Source organism: Lissotriton helveticus, chromosome 5_1, assembly GCF_964261635.1.
Source record: "Lissotriton helveticus chromosome 5_1, aLisHel1.1, whole genome shotgun sequence".
Taxonomy (NCBI): Eukaryota; Metazoa; Chordata; class Amphibia; order Caudata; family Salamandridae; genus Lissotriton; species Lissotriton helveticus.
In genome coordinates, this window is record NC_136065.1 from 1,824,150,468 (window position 1) to 1,824,174,281 (window position 23,814).

Genomic DNA, 23,814 nt, shown 5'->3' on the forward strand with positions numbered 1-23,814 from the left:
GTGTCGGGACGCATCGCACCCGCACAGGGCCTGGGGAGCACCTCAAGAGGGGGCCTATGGGCGCCATCAGGGAAGGGGGTGTCAGTGTGCCGCAACTGAAACATGAGAACAATGACAAACAGCGTAACTAAATGGGAGATTTCCCAACAGGGCATACGTCCAAACCTAAAGAAGCTCCACCACTTAAAAAGGTGTTAGTCCAGCACAGAGGCTATCCGGGTGGGTGTGTTGCCAACAACCAAGCTGCGTTATGCCCCTGTCTCAGACCTCCCAGGCTTCTGAGAGGTGCATGGGGAAGTTGAGGAAGATGAAACGCGCAGAGCCGATGTGGGCCACCGGTGAAGGAGCCCATAAATGTAGTGAGTGCGCAGCGCTGTTCAACTACGGGCCTGCAAGCGCACCTGCATACACTGAGCTGTCCATCATCGCAAGGCAGCGCAAGCACACTTACCAGCTTCATGATTTTTTGATTGTTTGTTTTCATCTGAGCTGCAGCAATAGTTGAGCAGAATTACTCTCACAAGAACTTCCAAATTATCACACATCCCTCCCCAGAAGTTCAAATGCTACCTGGATCATTCCACCAAAGTGTAAACAAAGTATTAAAGCGTCACAATTTCGCTGATGTCCAAGTTTCACATAGTGCTTAATAGAGGGGAGTTGGTTTTGAGATCTACCAACAGATGGCCCTAGAGGCAACTCATGCTCTAGGAGGAAAGGACGCATTATGACCAGACTCCTGTCTGGCAACCCTCGTACTATAATTCCAAAAGTCCCCTCAAAGGCTTTTTGGGATGCATACAGAAAAATGTGAATGCATAGTGAAGGTTCTTGAATTTGACCAAAAACAATGAATAACAGCTCTAGCAATGACCCCAATTTTGTCCAAGGTCACCACCCATGTGGCAATTGTAGAGTCTGTGGTCTAACCAAAAAGCGTAAAAAACTGTCTTTCAGGAACGGAACAAGCTGGGAGCATTTAAATAACGTTGATGCAACAGCAGCAACGTTATATACCTTATTACGTGCCCCTGCCACCTTGAATATGTAGGGCTGACTAGCAGGGCTGTAAAAATCAGGATAGGGGAACACAAAAACACGATCAAATGTCAGCGAGCTAGCACAAAGCTAACCTCCCACTTTCTGGAAAAGAAGCACAAACCTGAAGAGATCTCATGGACAATAATCGAACAAGTAGAAAGAGAACAACTCCTCCTAGAGAAGGAACAAAGGTGGGTTTTTCGTCTGGACACCAACAATACCGGCCTCAATGACGCCATCCCGTGGGGACAACTGTGAGATAAACTAACATAAATTCCCGTATTGACTTGGATGTATAAGACAACCGCCGCAAAATTGACAATGACCACCGGTCTTATGCCAAGAAACAGGGGCCACCACTTAACTATTTCTTCCAGAATAGTGCAAGTACATCCAATAAGTTGACCTGTAACTTCCTGTCTGGTCTCTCCTCCCTACAACACCGAAAATGTAAATATGTTTTAAAATTCCTATCTCACCGATGTCTAAGCTAGATATTGTGTAGTGACAGGATCTGATGATGGATGTGGAGTGGCAAGATCTGATTATGGATGCCCAGTCCTGGCAACAATGCACATGTATAAACGGTGATACTAAGCACAGTTTTTTAATAGAACCTTCATTATCGCCTACATTTCATCACATATTTTGTATTTTCAAGCATAAACATTTCCACTATACAGATATTTATTTCATTTATTTTTTAATAATGTGATCACAGTAGAAAAATCTTCCTTCTACTTCATAAGCATAAAAACAGTAGACAGACTTCCCGTTCTTCCTCACAAACGTCCGCCAGAACACGGCCATTTTTGTCAGCATTCTAGCGTCTCTGAAGCAACGCCGACTCAGCCTCCCCGACTACTTCCGGTACAAATACTAAGGGCTCGGCATACCAGCGGGAACCCACGGAGCTGCAGCAGGGAATGGACTAAAACAATATAGATCTGGCGGTCACGTAAGTGAGACCCAGACCATGGGTCTTTAAAAAACCAGGTCACACGCAACCTTGGGGCGCAATGAACACTCGTTCAGAGACATCGCGAGTGATTCCATCTTGTCTTTTCTTTACAGTACCCCGCAGACTTAATCCCTAAGACGCAAGCTCATGGGGCACGCAACTATTGAATAAACTGTATATATTATCGAGGGCATTTACGTAATGAATATACGCTTTTATTCTCTATTCCGATTTTGAAAAAACGGGCCACATAATCAATTGAAGGGCTCTCTGGTGAACTTATTGATCAAGTATTTTTATGGAACTTCACAGGGGAATCAACATCATTCCCTTTAACTTTTCTTAAAGCACACCGACCTAGTACGGGTCGGTCGCAAGGTGTATGTGTGACGTGTGTCGAGGTGTGTGTCTTCTGTCAGTGTGAAAGTTTGGAGGGCGACTCTGCCCACGGACCAGAACTATGGATTAGATACTACTGGTTCTATGTTGATAAATACAACTCTCTAATGCATACCAATTGTGAAATGCTTTCAGATACCATAACACAATGTGATTCACGCAATGAATGGGTCTTGAGAACTATGTAAACAACAATTTCTCGTTTAAGAATTATTTTTCTTTGTTTCTATTTCCTTCTATTTTATTTCCACAGGGACCACAAGAGGTCATATTGTTGCTTTTTTCACGCCTCAACAGGGCCCACTCAAGCCCAGAGGAATAGACCAGGCAGCCGATTTTTGCTACCAGGTGTTAGTACTATAGGCATACAACATATACTTACAAATTGAGTATTCTTAGTAGGGACAAACAGAGGTCCTGAGGAGTAGGCAGGAGGGGTCTGCCTACAAAACATGTCATGTAGACCAAGTAGACAATACGTTTTGTTCTACTTATCCACCCCCTTTTAATTTTTCCAGCCAGCGAAGCCATTAAATTGTTTTTTTCGACTAGCCAGGTAAATTTTAATTTTTCTACACTACTTTTTCACGTATTTAGGTCCCTACACCCCTATCAATTATCACTGTCCTTACACTACACATAGCCTATCGTCAAAAACGCAAGTGCTCCCACGTAGTTCGTAGGTCGTAGCACGCCCCGCCCCGTAGAGGGATGGGAAGACCCCTATGATGAAGCATGACACTATGGGATTCATAGTGTGTGGAGGGTATTTTAAAAGCACATAGTGCTCTCTTTCTGCCAACAGCAGAGGGCCTCTCTCACCCATAAGACCGTAGGTCTTCACAAAAAATTAAAATACCAATAAAATAATCACTTCCATCACATTGATAGAATCTCATTGTTTATATACAGCGTTCAGGAGGGTGATTCTATCACTACTGCCTCTATACTTCCTCTATTGTTTTTTGGTTCTTGAATTTGGCCACTATTCCAAGGAAGTAACATTGTATTCACAGAGTCTTCTTAATTTCACATTTATATGATACCACCTCTCTCACTATCCCTGATATTGCATAAACGTGTTGAATTTGAAAATAAAAACTCTAAAAACAGCTTAATAAAAATAATGTATGCCAGGTACTTAGAACAAGGTCAATGCAAAGACTTTTTTTTTTTTTAAAGAAAAAGTGAACTTCTTTGCTTTTTTTTTTTTTTTAAACTCATGAGCGCCGTGAACCTAGTAACAAATTACTACTTGCTGCGGTCAGCGTCTTAATATAAAACAGCAGATGCTTCAGAAACCATTAGGAACAGCAGAAAAAAGAAAAATCACCAAAGCTTTTATAAGACACTTCCAAGTGGTCTGTTTTACACACAGTATGCACAGGACATTCTTTGCTTTCGGTGACACGCCATAAAAAACAAGAAACAAGGGTCATAAAAAAACAAGATGGCAGGCGCTGCTTTGGAACGCATAATGGCGATACATTTTAATTGGGCGTTCCAAAGGAGTTAAACCATCTTATAACTCGAAGGAAGAGGATGTGATTTAAGGGCTAGAGTGGTTGACCTTGAAGCTGGGGAACCGGGTTGCAGAATCAGCCTAGGCTCAACATAACATGATTCTGAGTAGATTTAAGGGCTAGAGTGGTTGACCTTGAAGCTGGGGAACCGGGTTGCAGTCTCAGCACAAGGCTCAACATAACATGATTCTGGGTAAATCACATAATCTCTACATGCCTGTGAATGTGTCTGTTTGAAATGCAACTGGTGCTCGTGTAAAGCACTCTGATAAAGCACTCTGATATGGGTAGAGCTCGCGCTATGTAACACAATGGAGGAAGAAACCACCACTTCACTGAAACCAACGAAAAAAATTAAAGCGCAGACACAAGCCTAAATGCATATAAATGAAAGGCTACAAGTAATAGAGCGATGCTCCAGGGGAGGAAGCAACACAGTAGAAGGAGGAACATAAAGGGAAGATTAACCATTTGCAAGCAAGCCATTTGAAAGGGAACTTGAAGAAACAAATGAAAGCAATGGGTGGGCTGTAAGCCCACAAAGTATATACAACATGTCTTCAAGAGACAGCACAAGCACTGTCTAGGCTCGAACTTAAAATCGAACCGGTAAAGATAAGACATCGATCATGAAATCCCATTGCATTAGATCTGCATGGACCAATAGTTGTAAGAGGCTAAACGCACTGTTAAAATAGCACCATTAAATGACAAAAACAAACGTGGCAAAAACATACAAGATCAATCACAGCAGAACTATATGCCTCAGCGAACTGGGATCAGGATCATGTAGGCTTTTATATAGTGCTTGAATTGTAAAAAAGTAAGTAACAGAGCCCTTCCCATGAGGCCACTGCAGATTCCACCATCCATTGCCCCCAGCCAGCGCTGCGAATGACAGCACCAACGCAACTCCCAACTATCGCACCTCTACAAGTGAGAGTATTCAAACTATATCAGACCACCAAAAACTATAAGAATGGCATGGGTAGCAGGCATTATTCATTTGTAATGCATACTGCATTATTAAACGTTGTTATGCTCATCTCAAAATTAGACAGACAGCGCCACCATGTGGTGGACTGTCATTAGTGCCTGTGTTGACAATTAAGTGCCGAGCATCACAAACATATGTTTAAGAACTTCGGGGAAGGTCATTCAACTTTAAAACTCTTTACAGGAATATTCAGATCTGGCACATTGAGTTCCAAAAATGAACAGAAAAGTGTATACTTTTATATGCACACTGAGCACACAATGAAAATAGAATACCTTTGCCTAAAACCAATGTTTCTAAGCACGCCACAGAAAACAACACCTATGCAAATGTTGAAGAATGAAGGAGAATAAGCAAGGAAAATATTTTTCCACAACACCAGCAATATCTTTATTTAAGGGGAAAGAGGAGATATCCCCCCACCCACTGATCAAATTCAATTGTGATGGTAATCCCTAAATTCAGACTGCCCTGGTACGCTTAATTTACAGCAATGAAGGTACCCGAGACCAAACGCTCAAGCCGAATAGTTGGGGGTGAGGGAAATCTGTTAGTCCAGGACTTGTTGAACCACTAGCTTTCTGACAGAAATACCCCAAAGTTTGAAATCAAAAAGGACTTTACAATCTGCATATCACATTGTTCGTATACATGAGTTTTTAACCTGTGGGTGCGAAGAAAAGGTTGGATAGAGTGGTTCTTATCTGTACAGGACGGTGTGTGTGTCCACAAAGTATCTGATGGGTAAACGGGCCACCTCGCTAGAAATCTGCACGGACTCTCATTGTGAAAGCTTGGCATCCTTTTTCGTGGAGAAGGTGCAGATAATCTACCGAGGGTTTATGCCAGCTGTGCCCGATGCTGAGCCCAGGCCTGTTAGGGTTCCAGATTGTGAACCTCTGTCCTCCTTGCCTGCTATGTCGGCTGAGGCATTTGACACCCTGAGCCTCAAAATTAAATCGGGCTCTCCTTTAGACCCTCTGAAGCCAGAGCTTATCACTCTCCTTCCGCCCCTGTGTCGTGAACCCATACTGGACCTGATTAATCTTTCTCTCGCGGAAGGCGTGGTTCCTGCTTCTTGGAAGCAAGCTGTGGTCAGCCCTATATTGAAGAAGCCTAGTCTAGACCCTCTGCTCCCTGAGAATTATCGCCCCATCTCCCTCCTGCCCTGGACCGCCAAGGTCACTGAGGCACATGTAAATTCCATCTTGTCTGCCCATCTCTCTCGTAATAATATTCTTGACGAGAGTCAGAATGGCTTTCGGGCACAACACAGCACCGAAACGGCCCTGCTCTTTATGAGCGAACATCTCCGTTCGGTGCTGGATGTGGGGCAGACAGCGGCGCTCCTTTTGTTAGACCTGAGCGCCGCGTTTGATACTGTGTCTCATGGCATCTTGTTGCGGAGGCTGGAGGAAGTGGGACTTGAGGGCAAGGCTCTTCAATGGTTCCGCTCTTTCCTTTCGGACCGGTTTTTTAAAGTGGCCATTCCTCCTGGTCAGTCCTCGTTCCATCCTCTGGGGTTAGGAGTCCCTCAGGGTTCGGCGTTGAGCCCCACGCTGTTCAACTTGTATGTAAAACCGCTAGCTGCCGTAGTTAGACAATCTGGCTTAACCATGACATCTTATGCCGATGACACGCAGCTAGCGGTGACACTCAGTGGGGACCCTGAGGTGACTGCCCCCAGGTTTCGCGCAGGGCTTCTTGCCGTGGCGGACTGGATGCGTATTAACTGTTTACAGTTAAACGCCAAGAAAACCGAAGTCCTGATTTTAGGAAAGCAAGCGGATTTGTGGGGAGATCAATGGTACCCGAGACCAAACGCTCAAGCCGAATAGTTGGGGGTGAGGGAAATCTGTTAGTCCAGGACTTGTTGAACCACTAGCTTTCTGACAGAAATACCCCAAAGTTTGAAATCAAAAAGGACTTTACAATCTGCATATCACATTGTTCGTATACATGAGTTTTTAACCTGTGGGTGCGAAGAAAAGGTTGGATAGAGTGGTTCTTATCTGTACAGGACGGTGTGTGTGTCCACAAAGTATCTGATGGGTAAACGGGCCACCTCGCTAGAAATCTGCACGGACTCTCATTGTGAAAGCTTGGCATCCTTTTTCGTGGAGAAGGTGCAGATAATCTACCGAGGGTTTATGCCAGCTGTGCCCGATGCTGAGCCCAGGCCTGTTAGGGTTCCAGATTGTGAACCTCTGTCCTCCTTGCCTGCTATGTCGGCTGAGGCATTTGACACCCTGAGCCTCAAAATTAAATCGGGCTCTCCTTTAGACCCTCTGAAGCCAGAGCTTATCACTCTCCTTCCGCCCCTGTGTCGTGAACCCATACTGGACCTGATTAATCTTTCTCTCGCGGAAGGCGTGGTTCCTGCTTCTTGGAAGCAAGCTGTGGTCAGCCCTATATTGAAGAAGCCTAGTCTAGACCCTCTGCTCCCTGAGAATTATCGCCCCATCTCCCTCCTGCCCTGGACCGCCAAGGTCACTGAGGCACATGTAAATTCCATCTTGTCTGCCCATCTCTCTCGTAATAATATTCTTGACGAGAGTCAGAATGGCTTTCGGGCACAACACAGCACCGAAACGGCCCTGCTCTTTATGAGCGAACATCTCCGTTCGGTGCTGGATGTGGGGCAGACAGCGGCGCTCCTTTTGTTAGACCTGAGCGCCGCGTTTGATACTGTGTCTCATGGCATCTTGTTGCGGAGGCTGGAGGAAGTGGGACTTGAGGGCAAGGCTCTTCAATGGTTCCGCTCTTTCCTTTCGGACCGGTTTTTTAAAGTGGCCATTCCTCCTGGTCAGTCCTCGTTCCATTCTCTGGGGTTAGGAGTCCCTCAGGGTTCGGCGTTGAGCCCCACGCTGTTCAACTTGTATGTAAAACCGCTAGCTGCCGTAGTTAGACAATCTGGCTTAACCATGACATCTTATGCCGATGACACGCAGCTAGCGGTGACACTCAGTGGGGACCCTGAGGTGACTGCCCCCAGGTTTCGCGCAGGGCTTCTTGCCGTGGCGGACTGGATGCGTATTAACTGTTTACAGTTAAACGCCAAGAAAACCGAAGTCCTGATTTTAGGAAAGCAAGCGGATTTGTGGGGAGATCAATGGTGGCCTCCTGAGCTGGGGGTGACTCCCATTCCAGCGGCTGAAGTGAAGAACTTGGGGGTCTGGCTGGATTCCAACCTTTCTTTTACCAGCCATACTAAGAAGATCGCAGCCACCTGTTATGGGATTCTGCGAGGACTAAGACCGGTCCTTAAATTCTTCGACCCCCCACTCGGCAACTGGTGGTCCAAGCCTCCATTCTTTCCCGGCTGGACTACGGGAGTGCTCTGTTGCTCGGCGTTAATCAGGTTGAGGCGACTAGACTGCAGAGGGTGCAGAATGCCGCTGCGCGGGCCATTGTAGGCCTCCCGAGACGGTGCTCTGTATCGGCAGTCTTGACCTCCCTGCATTGGCTGCCGGTCAGACAGAGAATCAAATTTAAGGCACTCTGTTTGACATTTAAGATCCTGAAACTCTCGTCTCCCCCTGCCTTGTTGGGCCTTGTTTCCCCTTATGTCCCCAGGCGGTCTCTCAGGTCGGAATCCCTCTACCTGGCGAACGTGCCTAGATTTAGATTGAGTAGGATAGGAGGTCGTTCTTTCTGTGTTATGGCGGCTGGATTATGGAATTCTCTTCCTGTCCATATCCGTGCCCTGAATAGCCTGACTCTTTTCAGACGGGCGATTAAGACCCATCTGTTCACCTCCGTTAACTAATTTCTTCTTCTCAGTGGCGATCTGTTATGTTGTGGTACTTGATCAAGCGCCAGGACGCCCCTTTGCTGGGGCAGCTGTGCGCTGAATAAAAGTTATTAACATAACATAACATCTGCAAGCAATCACATCTGCTTAACCGGCCAGTAAGGTAATATAATGAGAGGTAACCTCTGACCTGTAGCTGAACTTGCTTTGAAGGCTTAGTGTAGCAACTTCTTGCAAATGGAATTCACAAGTAATGTGTATAGGACTCAAACAAAACAAGATACCGTTTGTCTTTAATTAAGAATCACCGTTATCATTTTGCCTGCAAAAATGTTGATTATCAAGTATGTTACTCATCAAGTACAAAATGTTTTTTTAATTCTCTTATGACTCATTGTGCACAAAGACATCTTTACGGCTAAAGCTTGATTAGAGGATCATTTTACACATCTTTATTAGGATGCGTGTGAAATTCGCTTAATTTGCTTCCGTATAATTACAGCAAAATGATATGAATTTATGCGCGATTATGCGACATGCAAATTCGACATTTCACACGACATTTTAGCTAAAAAACGCATTGTCGCATACATTTTCGGGGCAAGAACAGATTTACCAAAAGCACCACGAACAGCTGCATGCATTATATTGTTCCTATGTGCTGGTAGCGTATTAAGTAGAAGGGAAAATGTCCTACATTGCATGATTTACACTGGAGCAATTTACATTTTGCCCAGGTCTAATCTTCATCACATATTGCTGGAATTTTGTATTTATAATGTGTGTTATAAAAGACTGTAGTTGACTATCTGGTGACGGGAATAGTACCACAACCAGTCATGTCACACTGGAGTAGTCATGGCAAGTGGAATTAAACACGGATTAAATTTGATTCTATAATGAATATTTGAACAGTCATCGGTAGGCAAGAATACTTGCTAAAGTCTAGTGTCTTTCTATATGGTACATGGCTGCGCTGGAAAAGTTAGTTCCACTTTTTCTCTACTTGGCCACATGGCATTCTAACAGCATTTACCTTACGCAGCACCATAATCACGCTGTATGACTGGAGGAAGCAAGTTGGATTCTTCTCATCAATTCCAAGTTCTGTTTTCATGGCCATCCAAGGTCCTCTTCCAAACTCTTCTTCCACAGACAGCTGGGAGCTGGACTCCTCCTGTGTTGCAGAATTAAACCAATATTCACATTCAGCTTGTGAGCAAAGCTGCTGTTGACATTCTGTTTCCCTTTCAGCTACACATATAACACTGCCCTTGGGTGACCATCTGATGCAAGACAACACACATCAGAGAGAGCAAAGAATCACTCACTCATAAATAGTGTAAGAAAAAAGGTATGGAACTCCCAGGATAAGGAGACAGTATGAAGAACGACAAGTCAGATAGAAATGTATTTGATGGGAAAGTATCAGTGCAATGTCAATTACATTTTTTCAAAACATTTTAATAAATCACTAAATATTTTACTATCCAAAGATAAATCATGCCCAACCAATGTCACCCTGCCCACCCATCATCTAAACCCCCTTTCAAAATGTACTTCTTTTACAATTAAAGATATTACAAGTTATTATATGAATGAGATATCAAATCTGCTACAGCGAGGTATTTTGTGCGCTGTTCCAGACTGTCTTCCATTCTAAGAATACATCTAGAAGTGTAACTATCCTGTGTTACTTCGTCTTAACACACTGGCCAAACAATTACTTTCACCTGGGTCACCTTTTATACATAAAAATACATCGGGTTTGTTACAAATATTAAAATAAAGACCTGCGGGGGCCTTGCAGCGACAGAGGGTAGACTGATGCTGTGCAGCCTAGAAACGTAACACGTACCTGAGTGCGCATCTTGGCCATCGCGCCGTGAGTTGGGGTGTGTGGCGTAGAAACTAGGATCTCCTCCAAGTTCTTCACACTAGGCTGTGAAGGACAGAAACAATAGTACAAGTACCTTTCCACAAATCTAGCATTAGAGCTGTATTCATTGTGCGAGTGGGCTGAGAAGCACAAAAAACGAATTAAAAAAAAATGGTAAAAGTTACATACGGGAGGTGCTTCTTTCATGAAAGTGGTTCAGTGTAAACATTTTGAGCGTGTGTATGAAATGCACAGCCCAATCTCCAAAAACGATCAAATCATACTTGAAACAATTGTTTACACAGAACATTCAGATATTCATGCAGTGAAATGTTATGTCAGGGGGAGGGGTGGAGAGAGGATGTAGGGAAAAAAACATTTGCACATCAGAGCTCTAAAGAGAGCACAAAGAAGAGAGTCTCGTTCAGTGAAAAATCCAAAATAAAGGGGCCTATGAATTATAATCCCTATAAGGTTAAGTCTAATAGAAGGGCTTTCATGCAGCGCAATATCAAAAAAGGGAAAGTTTTAACGCAGCAGAATTCTTACACAAAGTGCTCCTATGTTATTAAATGCCCTAAAGATAGACAGTAAAATATATAAAAGAAATAAAGAACGGGAGCATGCGGTCACTAACAGAGAGTCCAATAACATATCACCAAGAAGCCCGTGCTTCAGAATGCATGCAATGAAGTGATACAAATTATTCACGGAAAATCGAAAATCTCAGCCATATTGCGATGATGACACTGTTCAAGGTCATAGTTGGTTGTGAGTAAAACACAACAAGCAGAGCTAGTACTGACTAGGAGACCCCCAGAAGGCTCTTATATACGGTTGCTAATTGTACTAGACCTGCAGCACCAGGAAATCAACCATTTTCACACCTGACACCAGTGGGGTGTCCTTGTCTATTGCACAGGTTATCCCCATTTGTTTTGGGGTGTGATGTACTTCACCAAGTTACACACATTACCCCACTTCCATTTCACCAACTTTCGGAAACGCAGAGAAAGACCCCATGTCAAACATTATGCAATTAGAGTAAGGCCAAGACTGCACAGCTGAGCTATGCAAGAAGAAACATGTGTATTTGCTGTAAATGCAAAGAGTTTGGAGTGGGAGGCCAATCATTCACCGTTCTTCACTTGGGAAGCTGTTGGAGGCTTACAAATAAAGTAGGAGTGATCTGCTTGGAGCACAAACATCTGTGAGCAGAGTTGATAAGTAAACGCAGAAGGACACTCCTGACAGTAATGGAGGATCTGGTTCCCTCACACTTCACCTCTACCAAGGATTCTCAGTTCAACACAAGGGGTGCAAATTCTTCAACAATAATTGAGAATAAGGGTGTTTAGCATTAAGGTAACCCAAAAAAAGTCATTGCGAAGGGTAACCAACGAAATGGCTATTGAAAAGAAAAAGAACTGCAAGATTGTGGCAGGGGAGCCCCTGGAGAAAAGATCTAACCCATGTTAACAAGCGCCTAAATTAGAATTATATCCAGGCCATGGATACACAATTGGTCAACCCACAAAGCAATTAACTAAAAGACTGGATCAATAGTTACTGCACAAGAGCCTCATAACCTGTCAAAAACAAACTATACATGTGAAGATTACTATGGGTGACATGCTTTGCACAATAGTTCCACAACTTATCAGCAACACAAAGGGTATGATATCAAAATACATCCCCATAATCAGTTGTCACACGCATATAATTTAGTAACAGCTTGAGGAAGAAGGAGATTAAATGATTGAATCGGACAGCAAGCATTGCTAGTTTGTCTTCAACTTCTGTGTGGCAGAAGGTGTCCTCTATGTCCAAATTCAGAGGCAAAGCTACTAGACAAAGAGGGCAGGAGTGGCAGTGACCTGTGAGACAAAGTCGACCAATGTTTGCAGCAGTCGCTCTATCAAAATACTTAGATATTCCATCATCAAGATGTAGAGTTGCAACAGGAATTTTAAACTATCAATACCTGCCTTTTAACAACACTTGCCATTCACCACCAGACTTACAAAAGAAAATACACTATTTACTCCCAGCTCTCAATACAATTACCGATTATTGGTGATCCTCAAGAAATTACTTAGAAATGCACCTAGTGAGATGAATGATCACAGTTGAAGTACCACAATATCATAGATCTAATCCCACCTCCTAAGTACAATCAAATTGTGAGTTCTAGGACTAAAGTCTTTAAATAGCTTTCAGCTTCCTTACCTATCAAAAAATATAAGCACAGGAGCAGATGAACTACAAGTTTTAAGTACTAAGAAATTGATACTTGAAATGTTACCTGTTGTGGAAGAATGCCTGCTGGTCCAGGAAAGCGCCGACTCTTTGATCGCAATGAACTCCTGGATGATGCCTGTGGTGTCTGGTTGGCTGCCGTGACTAGCTGTACCAAGTGGTTTGTCATGACTGGGTGTGGGTTATTGGGACCAGGAGATGATACACAAGGGACCCTCGGAGATGAAGAAGGGGATGCAATAGAGGACATTAAAGCGCAAGAGTCATGGGAGCGCCTAGGAGGCTGTTGAAAGGTACTGCCGGGCACTCTCGGGCTGTGACCACTTGGAAGAGGTGCAGGTGTTGTGGAAGGCCTAAAAGTCCTGCTTTCTGATGGAGACCTTACGGGACAAAGGGATGTGGGGGTCCGGTGGGTGTTGTTTACTCCTACCTGAGATGGTGGCCCAGATTTCAGGACGGGTCTGGCCACTTGATCGCCAGAAACTATCCCAAAAGACTGTGCAGCTTTGCTACACAGTGGGACACTTTGAACTACAGTTCCAGTGCAAGGTGCTGCGGGAAGACAACCACTCTGCATTTCACTCACAGAGCTTGGCCTCAGATTCAGGCTAGTGTTACATGGAACAGGTTCAAAAGGTGAATTTATCAATGTGGCATCAGACTTCTGGCACTCTGCACTTCGCAAGAAGAGGCCCGAATCCGGCATGGCCCTCTGGTTGTCCTCACGCAACCTTTTACTCACAGGCTCCTCAAAAATATTCTGCTCTCTCTGTGTGGCCTGGGCTGGGGATCCCTTTGGATTAAGATGGAGGCTTGGCCTCTCGATCTCTGTGCAAGCTGATAAAAGCAAGGCATCATCAAGTCCGTCATCGGCCACCTCATCCACTGTTGCACTCTGCCTTTCTGATCTAACGGAGTGGTTGAATGGCTGGATATTACGGTCAGATGGTACTGCCAAAACATCTTTACACGTGGTAAAACCTTGCCTTGAACTTCTAAAGCTCATACATGCAGTAGATTGAAGTTGTCCCTGACCTGCAGGTCTTAGAGAGAATGCAGCCTTTGATGGTACAGTCATTCCAACTATCAACCGGCTGCTGGTCTGACAGTCTAAGACCGGAGACATGCTGTTGACATTTTGGCACATCCCTTCGTCTGATCCCCGATGGGCTATGAATGCAGCTCTGCTTGGAGACTGGGCATGAGAAGAGATTGGCCTTAAACATTTTGTTACTGTAGGGGTGAATCCATGAAAGCTGGTCTCAGCATCCTCCACAGCCGATAGGAAATCCTGGAAAGAAAAATAATTGTAACTTGAGACTCAGTTAATCCCCATTGATTCCTTCGCATTACATGGCTCGGCTTTCAGTGCAGGGAAATAATATCCTTGTGCCTTTTCGGTCATTTATTGAGTGGGTTCCTACAAAAACTAATTTAAATCACATGTGCTAGCAGAAAAGTAAGCAAATACATCTCATCCTGGCATTTTTTTCCACTTGCCAACAAAGTGAAACTTCAAATAGATTTTACTCCACGCGTAACGAACTGTTGAATGAGTGGATACCAAATTTATATGGTACATCACCTGTCATATGGTGCCTTTTCTATGGTTTGGTGAAAATATTTCAACCTGTTTTGGAGATACAAAGCAACATTTAAGTGTCAAGTGGGCATGTTGAAGAATGTATATTTTTGGAAGTTTGCAAACACAGAACTGCGCATGTGTGAATAATAGAACCACCGTGTTATTCTCACTGAACACTCTCAAGGGTTTTCTTCTCAATGTTGGCACAAGTAAAAAGAGCAGCAGAGCAGGAGAGTTGATGCTGGATTATTCAATTATTCATAAGTGGCTGAGCATGTCAGGCAACAGAAGCATCTCTCTCCTCGGCCCGTTTGACAAGCCAGAGAGAGAGATCAAAATAATGAAGGCTTTTAGTCCAAACCCACTAGACTGGCCAGGGGCTATGGGGTGAAAGTTAATTAATTAATTCCCTTTGCAGCATCCCTAGAGCTGGGGGAACAGAATGCCACTCTTCAATTGTCCATCAGGACTGACAAAGTGGATCACTCCTGCCCCTTGCATTGCCTAGGGGCAAAGTGAAGGGAATTAAAAACATTCAATTTGCCACAGGCGAGAGAAATACCTGACTCGCCTTCCCTTTACACTTGCAAAACGCAAGAGTGGGTGGAAGCATTTAACAACAACAAATAAGTTGCACCAGGATGACTTTCGGGAAAAGATACAACAGATCATTTTTGGGATAGAAAGGGCTATTTAAGGCTACGAAACGGATCAGGCTGTAATAATATTGTTAATGGGGAAAAGATATTTAGCCAAACAGCAAAAACACTTTGTTCACATATTCCTTGATTATACATCACTTTGTCTAGAATTGTAATAGTGCACCTGGTGCGAGGGGGATGCAGGGAACACCCAAAAAGAAATCAGTTGATCCTAACAGGCAGAGTAAGCAGCCGTTTTTTAATACCACAGGGTACCGCTTTAATAACGTTATTTTCAGTTCTCTAAAGCTTAAATATTAAATGACCAGTAATGGTTGACTGGATTTTTCTTCCATCTCCATAGTCAACGTGGGAATTTTGCACTCTGTCTATTAAATGACAGAATTTGTTTCAAGGTTAGGATGGTTTTAAAAAGTGGCATTGCTGGAAAATACGCCTCAAATCAAAAGCATCAAAACATTTGTGACGACAATAAGCTCAAAAATATCTTATGGTCTATAAAAATATACTTTATCTCACTTACAACATTTCTCAGAAGTTGCTTCCCTGCCTCCCTAAATTACAACTTTACTTGGAAGCTCTTCCGGCCTCGGACAGCTGTACTCTTGCTCTTAGTCTCTAGAACTGTAGCAAAACATAAGGAGGGGGGGTGGTATCATATATATATATATATATATATATATATATATATATATATATATATATATATATATATATACGAACGTATGTCTGTCTGTCTGTTTGTCCTTTATGCATTACTACACCATTTATCCGATCGCCATGAAACTTTGGGAAGTTGTTGAGTACACTCCCGTTTCTGGCATACATTTTTTAAAAATATCGGTCCCCAAGTCCCTCATAGTCTTTCGAATACTAATGTACGCACTAGATGGAAAAACAAAAAATCGTGTATTCACAAGCACTCAAATAAATAAATAAATAGAATTGAAACACCATTCATCCGATCGCAATGAAACTTTGGGAAGTTGTTAAGTACACTCCCGTGAAGGTTTCTGGCATAAATTTTGTTTTAAATATCAGCCCCCCAAGGCCCTCATAATCTTTCGAATACTGATGTACGCACCAGACGGAAAAACAAAAAAACGTGTATCCACAAGCACTCGAATAAATAAATAGAATTAAAACTACACTTTGAAATGTTTTTCATATTAAAATGAATAAGTTTCAATAAAAATGACAATGTAAATTGAATGTTTTAACGAGTTTCCATGAATTTCCTTTCTTCGGAGATCGCAGCAACGCGCGACGGGTAAGCTAGTTTCATATATGAAACGATTGGCAAACTATTTCAGTCTCTACATCTATGCCTCTTCAGGATCCCCCCCCCCCCCCCCAACTCAATAGGTAGTCGCCTACTGGTTCCTCAGCCCTCAGAATCATTGTTCGGTAATAATATTTTACGGTGTGATCTGAAATGACAGGGCTTGGACAGGGTTGTTGCTACATAAGGTTTTGTCTCTATACATGACCTGAAGAAGAGGGCAGTGATAGAGGTAGCAGTTTAGACTCTTTGGTGGCCCATAAATGTAATCTCTGGCTCGTGAAATAAACAGGACAATCAACTTTTAGTATTTCGGCTCCCAGTAAAAAGATAAAGGTGACCTCACTGGGCCTACATGAAACCGAGATGCAGAAACGCCAGTGCCAAGTACTGGAGAAATCCCTTACCATGAGGAGGTTCAATCCCTGAGGATGGGAAAGACCTTTCTGGTTAACTATTCCTGAGACAAGCTTCACTTAGGTATTCCACTTCCGGGCCTGACTTAACATAGACTCTAAGAGAAGTTACTATTACGTTTTTAAGCATGCGCGTGACTTTAAAGCCTTGGAAGAGCAGGTTACATGGCTGTCTCAGGCCCAGGACAGTCACTGTGACCCTTTGAGTTACGATTTGCACCAGCAAAAGCTGAGACCTCTATATCAATAAGGATCTCAGACACATTACTTTAAAGAAAGAGAAAATAACAAAAATGCCATGCTTTCTTTGTACAACAGTTGAAGCTCAAGCAAACTATGCCTTTTCTGCAGTGTGGCATTAAATTGACTTCCTTTCTTATATGTAGCCAATAAAGGTGTCCCAAAGGTCATTGCCAGTGAAAGCAGCAGTAAAAATGGCAAATTACCAGTGAAAAGCATCAGTAAAGAATTAACTGCTGAGAAGGAATAGAGTGAGGGAGGGAGAGAAGCAAAGTAAAGCTGATTGCAAGCGAAGCATCAGAAGAAAACATAAGACATTGCTAGGGCAGAAGAGGAGAGGCAAGAAAAACAAAGCTGTCACGACTTTGTACATAAGATGAATTAAAAACACATTTATGTACAAACTCTTATTAGGTATCCAGCTTTTCATGGTCAGAAGCTAAACCTACAGAAGGGTTTTAAACTCCCAGTCCTTTTGAGATTCACTCCTGCAGTTAAATGTGGCTGCAACTTGAAAACAACAGTAAAATCAAAACATATCAGTTTTTCTCCAAACATAGATTCTTTATTCTAACCAAAACTGAGTCATCACTATAGATAGCATAGGAGTAACACTAATCCTGCAAGCAAGGACGGTGCTTGAAATTCTATGTCAGGACCGGAGGCTTCAGATTATGCTATATCTTCCTTCGCTTTATTAACATAAGAACTCCACAGCAGCTTAGGAAAATATTCAAAACAGTGAAAGGAAAATGCTTTAAGTCCCAAAGCATTTGAAGGAACGTTTTAACAGTCGAAAAACCACAACTCCCATGAGTCTCTTGTGTATCACTAGTCCATAGTCCTTCCATCATGTCTACCATAGCTAGATAGCCAGTCCTCTCTTCCTCTTCCTCCTCTTTCTTCGCTGCTCCCGCAGCCAGATAAGTGCTTTTCCTGTGTTTTTGCCTTTGTATGAGATTTGTATAAGATTTCCTGTATATATCGTGTATACGATTTGTCTGGGGCTCGTCGCATGGTTTGCGTTTTCTTTTTTGCAGAGTCCCCGGTCGCGGGAACGTTCTGTTCGTTCCTACGCGACCTTTTTTCTTTTCCCGTTGGTGCGGTGGATGATAACAGCCGCTAGAGGGCGCCCGCACGTCTCGCCGGCTCTTCGGCGCGTCTCTTCAATTACGGGAGCCGCGCTGAAGAGCCTGCCTGCGCCGGAGCTTGCCCTCGCTCGCCCCTCTGACACCTGGTTCGCCGGGTCTGTACTCCTCCTTTTGACGCCCCGCTGGGGTCTGTAGTGCGGCGTTGACCGCGTGAAACGCCTTCGGGCGCATTTGTGCACCGCAGTTTCTCTAGTGTGGCGTAGCGCGCTTGAGGGGCGGCAGGACTCGGTCCCGGTGAGGAGAGTCCGCGCGCTGGGGGGTTGGTGCAGCCCTATCTGCCACGCCTGTTGGCCCATAAAGTAATAGCAGTCAGTTTTGTCTGCCCAAAAATCATGTTGCCTCTCCAGTAACACCCTCTTGAGGGTCTGTGGTCTTTTTTCACTAGCTTCTGGCTTGTGGCTTGTCACCTTGTTTCTGTGATGGAAGGGGAGTATGTGGAGGAACCCTATTCCTACCTCCAGGACGATGAATTTTATCATGCGGTGGATAACTCCATTTACCGCTGTGTGACGGAGGTGGTGGGGCCCATGGAGGACCGCCTCTCCGCACGCATTGTTGAAGAATGCGCGAAATTAGCGTCTGCGCATTCGGGGGCGCCTACTGACCCCCCGGGAACTTCGAGCGGGAAACCACCGGCACCAAAGAAACCCTGCAGAGAGGGACCCTCTTCAGGGTCGCAGGGGGTAGACAGAGGCGCTTTTGAGCGTCTCCGGGACGCCTTTTTAGCAAAGGCAACGACTGCGCCCCCTGCTCCCCTGGCGAATCCTGACACTGCGGGGGACGTTGACACGGCCCCCGCGTCGCCAGTGTATGATTCACCGGACACTGACGATGACGGGGAGTCGGTGCGCTCTTGGCGACCTTCGGGCTCAGCCGCGGAGCTTCCTCGGGATGAGTCGGGCATGCTGGACCCGGACGAGATTGTTCATCCGCGGTCCGCAGCTTGGACACCGGGAGAGACTGTGGCGAAGTTCGTTGCGGGTCGACTGCGCAAGCCACTGGAAAAGGAAGCCAGGGGCTGTCTGCGAGGGGAATGCCCGAGGCCCTCTTTGGAAGGGAAGGTGGCTATGACCCCCGAGTTGGATGCGAAAATGGCCACCTTCCTGGCCAAATTCATGAAAGATCCCCGCAAGGGTATTGACCGATCCTGGCGGTCCTGTCAGGATAAGTTACTGGATGCCGTGGGGCCTGCTACAAAAATCCTCGACATGGCGGAGGAGGCGAAGGCGAATGGCACGGTCATTTCCCCGGAGGTGCTATCGAATTGGGCACAACGTGTTATCGTGTTTCTGGGTAATGCCAATTGCGCCCTGTCCACCGAGCGCAGGCGATCCTTGCTGATCAAATTAGACCCTAAGCTGGGGGACCTGGCCTCGTCGGAGGCGGGCGCGGTAGCCCAGGGGGGCCTCTTCGGCGAACCCTTTATCAGAGAGCTGGGCAAATTCGTGTCCACTTTTACATCGCTGGACAGAGCACAGTCCAGCATCAAGCGCGTGTTTCATCAGCGTTTCTCTGGAGGGGCCGGTCGCGGCAGGGGCCGCGCGACCGGCCGTGGCCAGCAGGCCAATAATCGAGGGCAAGGCTCCGGCAGAGGCCAGTACCAGACCTCTGCAAACTTCAATAATTTCTATCCCACCAGAGGGCAACGTTTCGGCGGCAGAGGTTTCAGGAAGAATTCCGGACCGGGACATACCTCTGGTGAGTGTACTGTGTTTGGATCAGGTTCCGATCGGGGGGAGGTTGGCAGCCTTTTACGAGGAGTGGGAATTGCTCACTGCCGACGCTTGGGTTTTGCAAACCGTCCGTGGTTTCCATATAGAGTTCTACGACAGGCCCACTCAGGAAGTTCTTCCACGTCCAATGGTGTTTTCAGAGTCCGACGCGCTTTTGATAGACGGAGAGGTCGCGGAGTTGCTTCGCAAAGGGGCCATCCGTCAATCAACGCGCCACCCCAATGGATTTGTCAGCAATGTCTTTCTAGTGGACAAGACAGATGGGGGCAAGAGGCCTGTGATCAACCTCAAAGAGTTCAACGGGTGGTTGATCTATCGGCACTTCAAGATGGAGGGTATCCACCTCCTTCGAGATGTGCTCCTCCCTCGGGATTGGATGGTGAGGCTCGACCTCAAGGATGCTTACCTAGTCGTTCCTATCCACCCGCCTCATCGTCGTTTCCTTCAGTTCTTGTGGAACGACAAGGTGTTCGAGTTCACGGCGCTGCCGTTCGGCCTTTCATCGGCCCCCTGGTGCTTCACAAAGGTGTTGCATCCGGTGGTGGAGTACCTCAGGGGTCAAGGGGTGCGGATGTTAGTCTACTTGGACGACATCCTCCTCATGGGTCAATGTCCAGTAGTGTTGGCCGGGCAGCTGCGACAGGCCGTACACCTTCTTCAGAAACTGGGGTTTGTTATCAACGGCTCCAAGTCGGTTTTGATCCCCACTCAGAGTCTTACCTTCCTGGGTTTCATCTTGGACTGGGTGGAGGCTGTTCTGAGTCTCCCGTCCCGGAAGATCACGAAGATCAGACATTTGCTTCGGCAGACGATCACAAAGGATTGTACGTCCTTGCGTCATGTCGCCAAGGTGGTGGGACTTCTGTCGTCCTCCATCCAGGCGATCTTTCCGGGGCCCCTACATTACAGGGCGCTTCAACGCCTCAAAGCTCAGCACCTCCGGAGGGGGATGAGCTACGATCAGTTGGTTCCTCTTACGGAGGAGGTGAAGGAGGAAATGTCATGGTGGCTGTCTCACATGGAGGCGTGGAATGGTCGGGCGATCTTCGGGTCGGTCCCGGATCTCGTCATAGAGTCCGATGCCTGCAGATCGGGTTGGGGCGCTCGGTGCGGGGATTTCTCCACCGGCGGCGCCTGGTCTTCAGACGAACAACGGTTGCATATCAACTGTTTGGAGCTCCTAGCGGGCTCCTTCGCGGTCCGTTGCTGGACCAAGGATTCGGTCAAGGCCTGTGTTTTACTGAAAATGGACAATGTTTCAGCGGTTCGTTATGTGAACCATCTAGGGGGTCCTCGCTCTCGCGCTCTGGCGAATTTGGCGAAGGACTTCTGGGATTACTGCCTATCGCGCCACATTGCGGTGACGGCGGAGTACCTGCCAGGCCAGGACAATCAGGTAGCGGATTGGCACTCCAGATACCTCAGGGATGCCAGTCAGTGGAAACTGGATTCGGGAGTTTTCCAGTGGATACAAAGCCTTTGGGGTCCCTTCTCGGTGGACCTGTTTGCGTCCCGTCTGGACCACCAACTGCCGCGTTTTTTCAGTTGGAGGCCGGACCCTCTCGCGGAGGCCACGGACGCCTTTCTGCAGGATTGGAGTCGGGAGAAACCGTTTGCGTTTCCACCGTTCTCCATGGTGGTGCGGACAGCGGCCCAGGTTCGCCGCCAAGGAGTGGAGCTGGTGTTGATTACACCGCTTTGGAGGTCTCAAGTATGGTTTCCGGGTCTTCTGGAACTTTCTTGGGATTTTCCAATCCTACTCCCCCTGTTTCCTCTCCTCCTGAGGAATCCAGATCAGGATCCGCATCCTCTCATCGTGCGGAATTCGCTCCGCCTCATGGCGTGGAGGCTCTCAGGAGACGTTGGACGCTCCCGGGCCTTTCGGGGTCAGCTGAGAACCTTCTCTCCAAAGCATGGGCCGATAGTACGACGAAGCGCTACAGATCCGCTTGGCTTAAGTGGATGCGTTGGTGTCTTCGAAGGGATTTGGATCCCTTGGTCGCGGGTCTCGTTCCCGTCCTAAATTTCCTGGCGGAGCTAGTCGACAAAGGCCTTGCCTACAGAACAATTAATGCGATTCGGTCAGCGATCTCGGCAGGTCATGACAACATCGATAACTCTCCGGTGGGGGAGCATCCTTTTGTTTGTCGACTTCTGCGGGCTGTTAGGCTCGCGTTGCCTCCAGAACCCAGATATTCCGTCCTTTGGGACGTCAATTTGGTCCTGAATTTGTTCCTTTCATGGCCGGCCAACTCCTATCTGTCTCTGAAAGAGCTCTCGGCAAAGTTGGCCATGCTGTTGTGTTTAGTTTCTTGTAGACGGGTGTCTGATGTACGCGCCCTGGACATATCAGCGCGCATTTTTTCCCCAGATGGGGTTACCTTTACTGTGGGCCGCCGCACTAAAACGGCGTCACGATCCATTTCATATCCAGCTTTTCTAGACACTCCTAAGCTGTGTGTTGTGCAATGCCTCAAAGCATATGAAGATTTAACATTGGAATTGCGCCCACCGGGCGAGCGTCAATTATTGATTGCCTTGCGAAAGCCACACAAAGCGGTCTCCTCCCCCACTATTGCTAGGTGGGTGCGTTGGGTCATGCTAGAGGCAGGCATCGATACAAAGCTGTTTGGGGCACACTCTGCCAGAGGGGCCATGGCCTCTAAGGCGTTCGCTGTGGGTGCTCGCTTGGAGGATTTAATGCGAGCTGCAGATTGGTCCTCGGATTCCGCCTTTAAGAGGTTTTACTTTAAGCCTGTGGTGGATTTAGCCCAGTTGGTGGTGAGTAAGCTTTGAACTAGCATAATCTGAAGCCTCCGGTCCTGACATAGAATCGAAATTTGCCTAGCTTATGTAACGGTAAGTTTCAATTCTATTAAGGACACGGAGGCGAGGATTATCCCACCCAGTACACACAGTATTTTTCTGCCCACCCGTATGGCAGTAAGTAAAGCGTTTTCCTTTTCTGCAGTTGTGTTGTGTGCTTAGCTTTGATTATTCCTCTGTCAGCTTTACTTGACTCCTGTGATCCCTCGCTTACGCTGTCTTTTTTCCGGCAGGCAACGAGGGTGCTAAGCAGGATCAGTGAGGCGAATGCGTGATCTGCGCGAAGAAAGAGGAGGAAGAGGAAGAGAGGACTGGCTATCTAGCTATGGTAGACATGATGGAAGGACTATGGACTAGTGATACACAAGAGACTCATGGGAGTTGTGGTTTTTCGACTGTTAAAACGTTCCTTCAAATGCTTTGGGACTTAAAGCATTTTCCTTTCACTGTTTTGAATATTTTCCTAAGCTGCTGTGGAGTTCTTATGTTAATAAAGCGAAGGAAGATATAGCATAATCCTCGCCTCCGTGTCCTTAATAGAATTGAAACTTACCGTTACATAAGCTAGGCAAATTTCGATTCAGTAATATTACTATTTCAAGTTGCTCTATTGAGGGTCTGTGCTTTCAACTACATATTAATGATCTGCGATGATGTTCCAGAGTCCTTGCCACAAAAGGCGCTTTCTGAAATGCAAACATATGGTTTGGGACAGAATATATTCAATCAATTTGCAGGTGTGCTAAAACACGGTCATATCTGCCTTTAATATATGTGCTTTTACACTTCAATTGGATTACCTCATCTTCAAAATCCTCTTCTACTGCACACTGATTCTTCAAACTCCAAGCCTGCAAGGAAAAAAAAAGCACAGTGGGAATTACGTTTTGTGTGTGTGACAAACCGTAACTCACCTCCAACTCCAAATTGAAATACATACTCAACTACAGCATGAAACTCAACTTGAAGCTGCAGAAGTGTACCATTGTTGTAGCTATTCTGCTCTGGGCACATCATCAGTTCAAAGGGCCTTACAATGTAACCATTCACAAAAATAATCTGGTTGTTTGACAGAGACAGGCCACTAGGTTTATTAGACGCTGTAG

At 45.8% G+C, this 23,814-nt stretch overlaps 1 protein-coding gene across 2 annotated transcripts in view; it reads right to left on the bottom strand.

The window, feature by feature from the left end:
* Positions 1–23,814, bottom strand: part of HROB (homologous recombination factor with OB-fold) — a 153,357-nt gene that overhangs the window by 99,059 nt on the left and 30,484 nt on the right. For both annotated transcript variants that reach the window (XM_078645201.1, XM_078645202.1), the window contains exons 2-5: positions 23,509–23,559; positions 12,860–14,104; positions 10,534–10,617; positions 9,712–9,852 (exon numbers count right to left, since the gene is read on the bottom strand). In XM_078645201.1, coding sequence (XP_078501327.1) covers positions 9,712–9,852; positions 10,534–10,617; positions 12,860–14,104; positions 23,509–23,559 — 1,521 coding nt within the window. The remainder of the gene's footprint in view (positions 1–9,711; positions 9,853–10,533; positions 10,618–12,859; positions 14,105–23,508; positions 23,560–23,814) is intronic.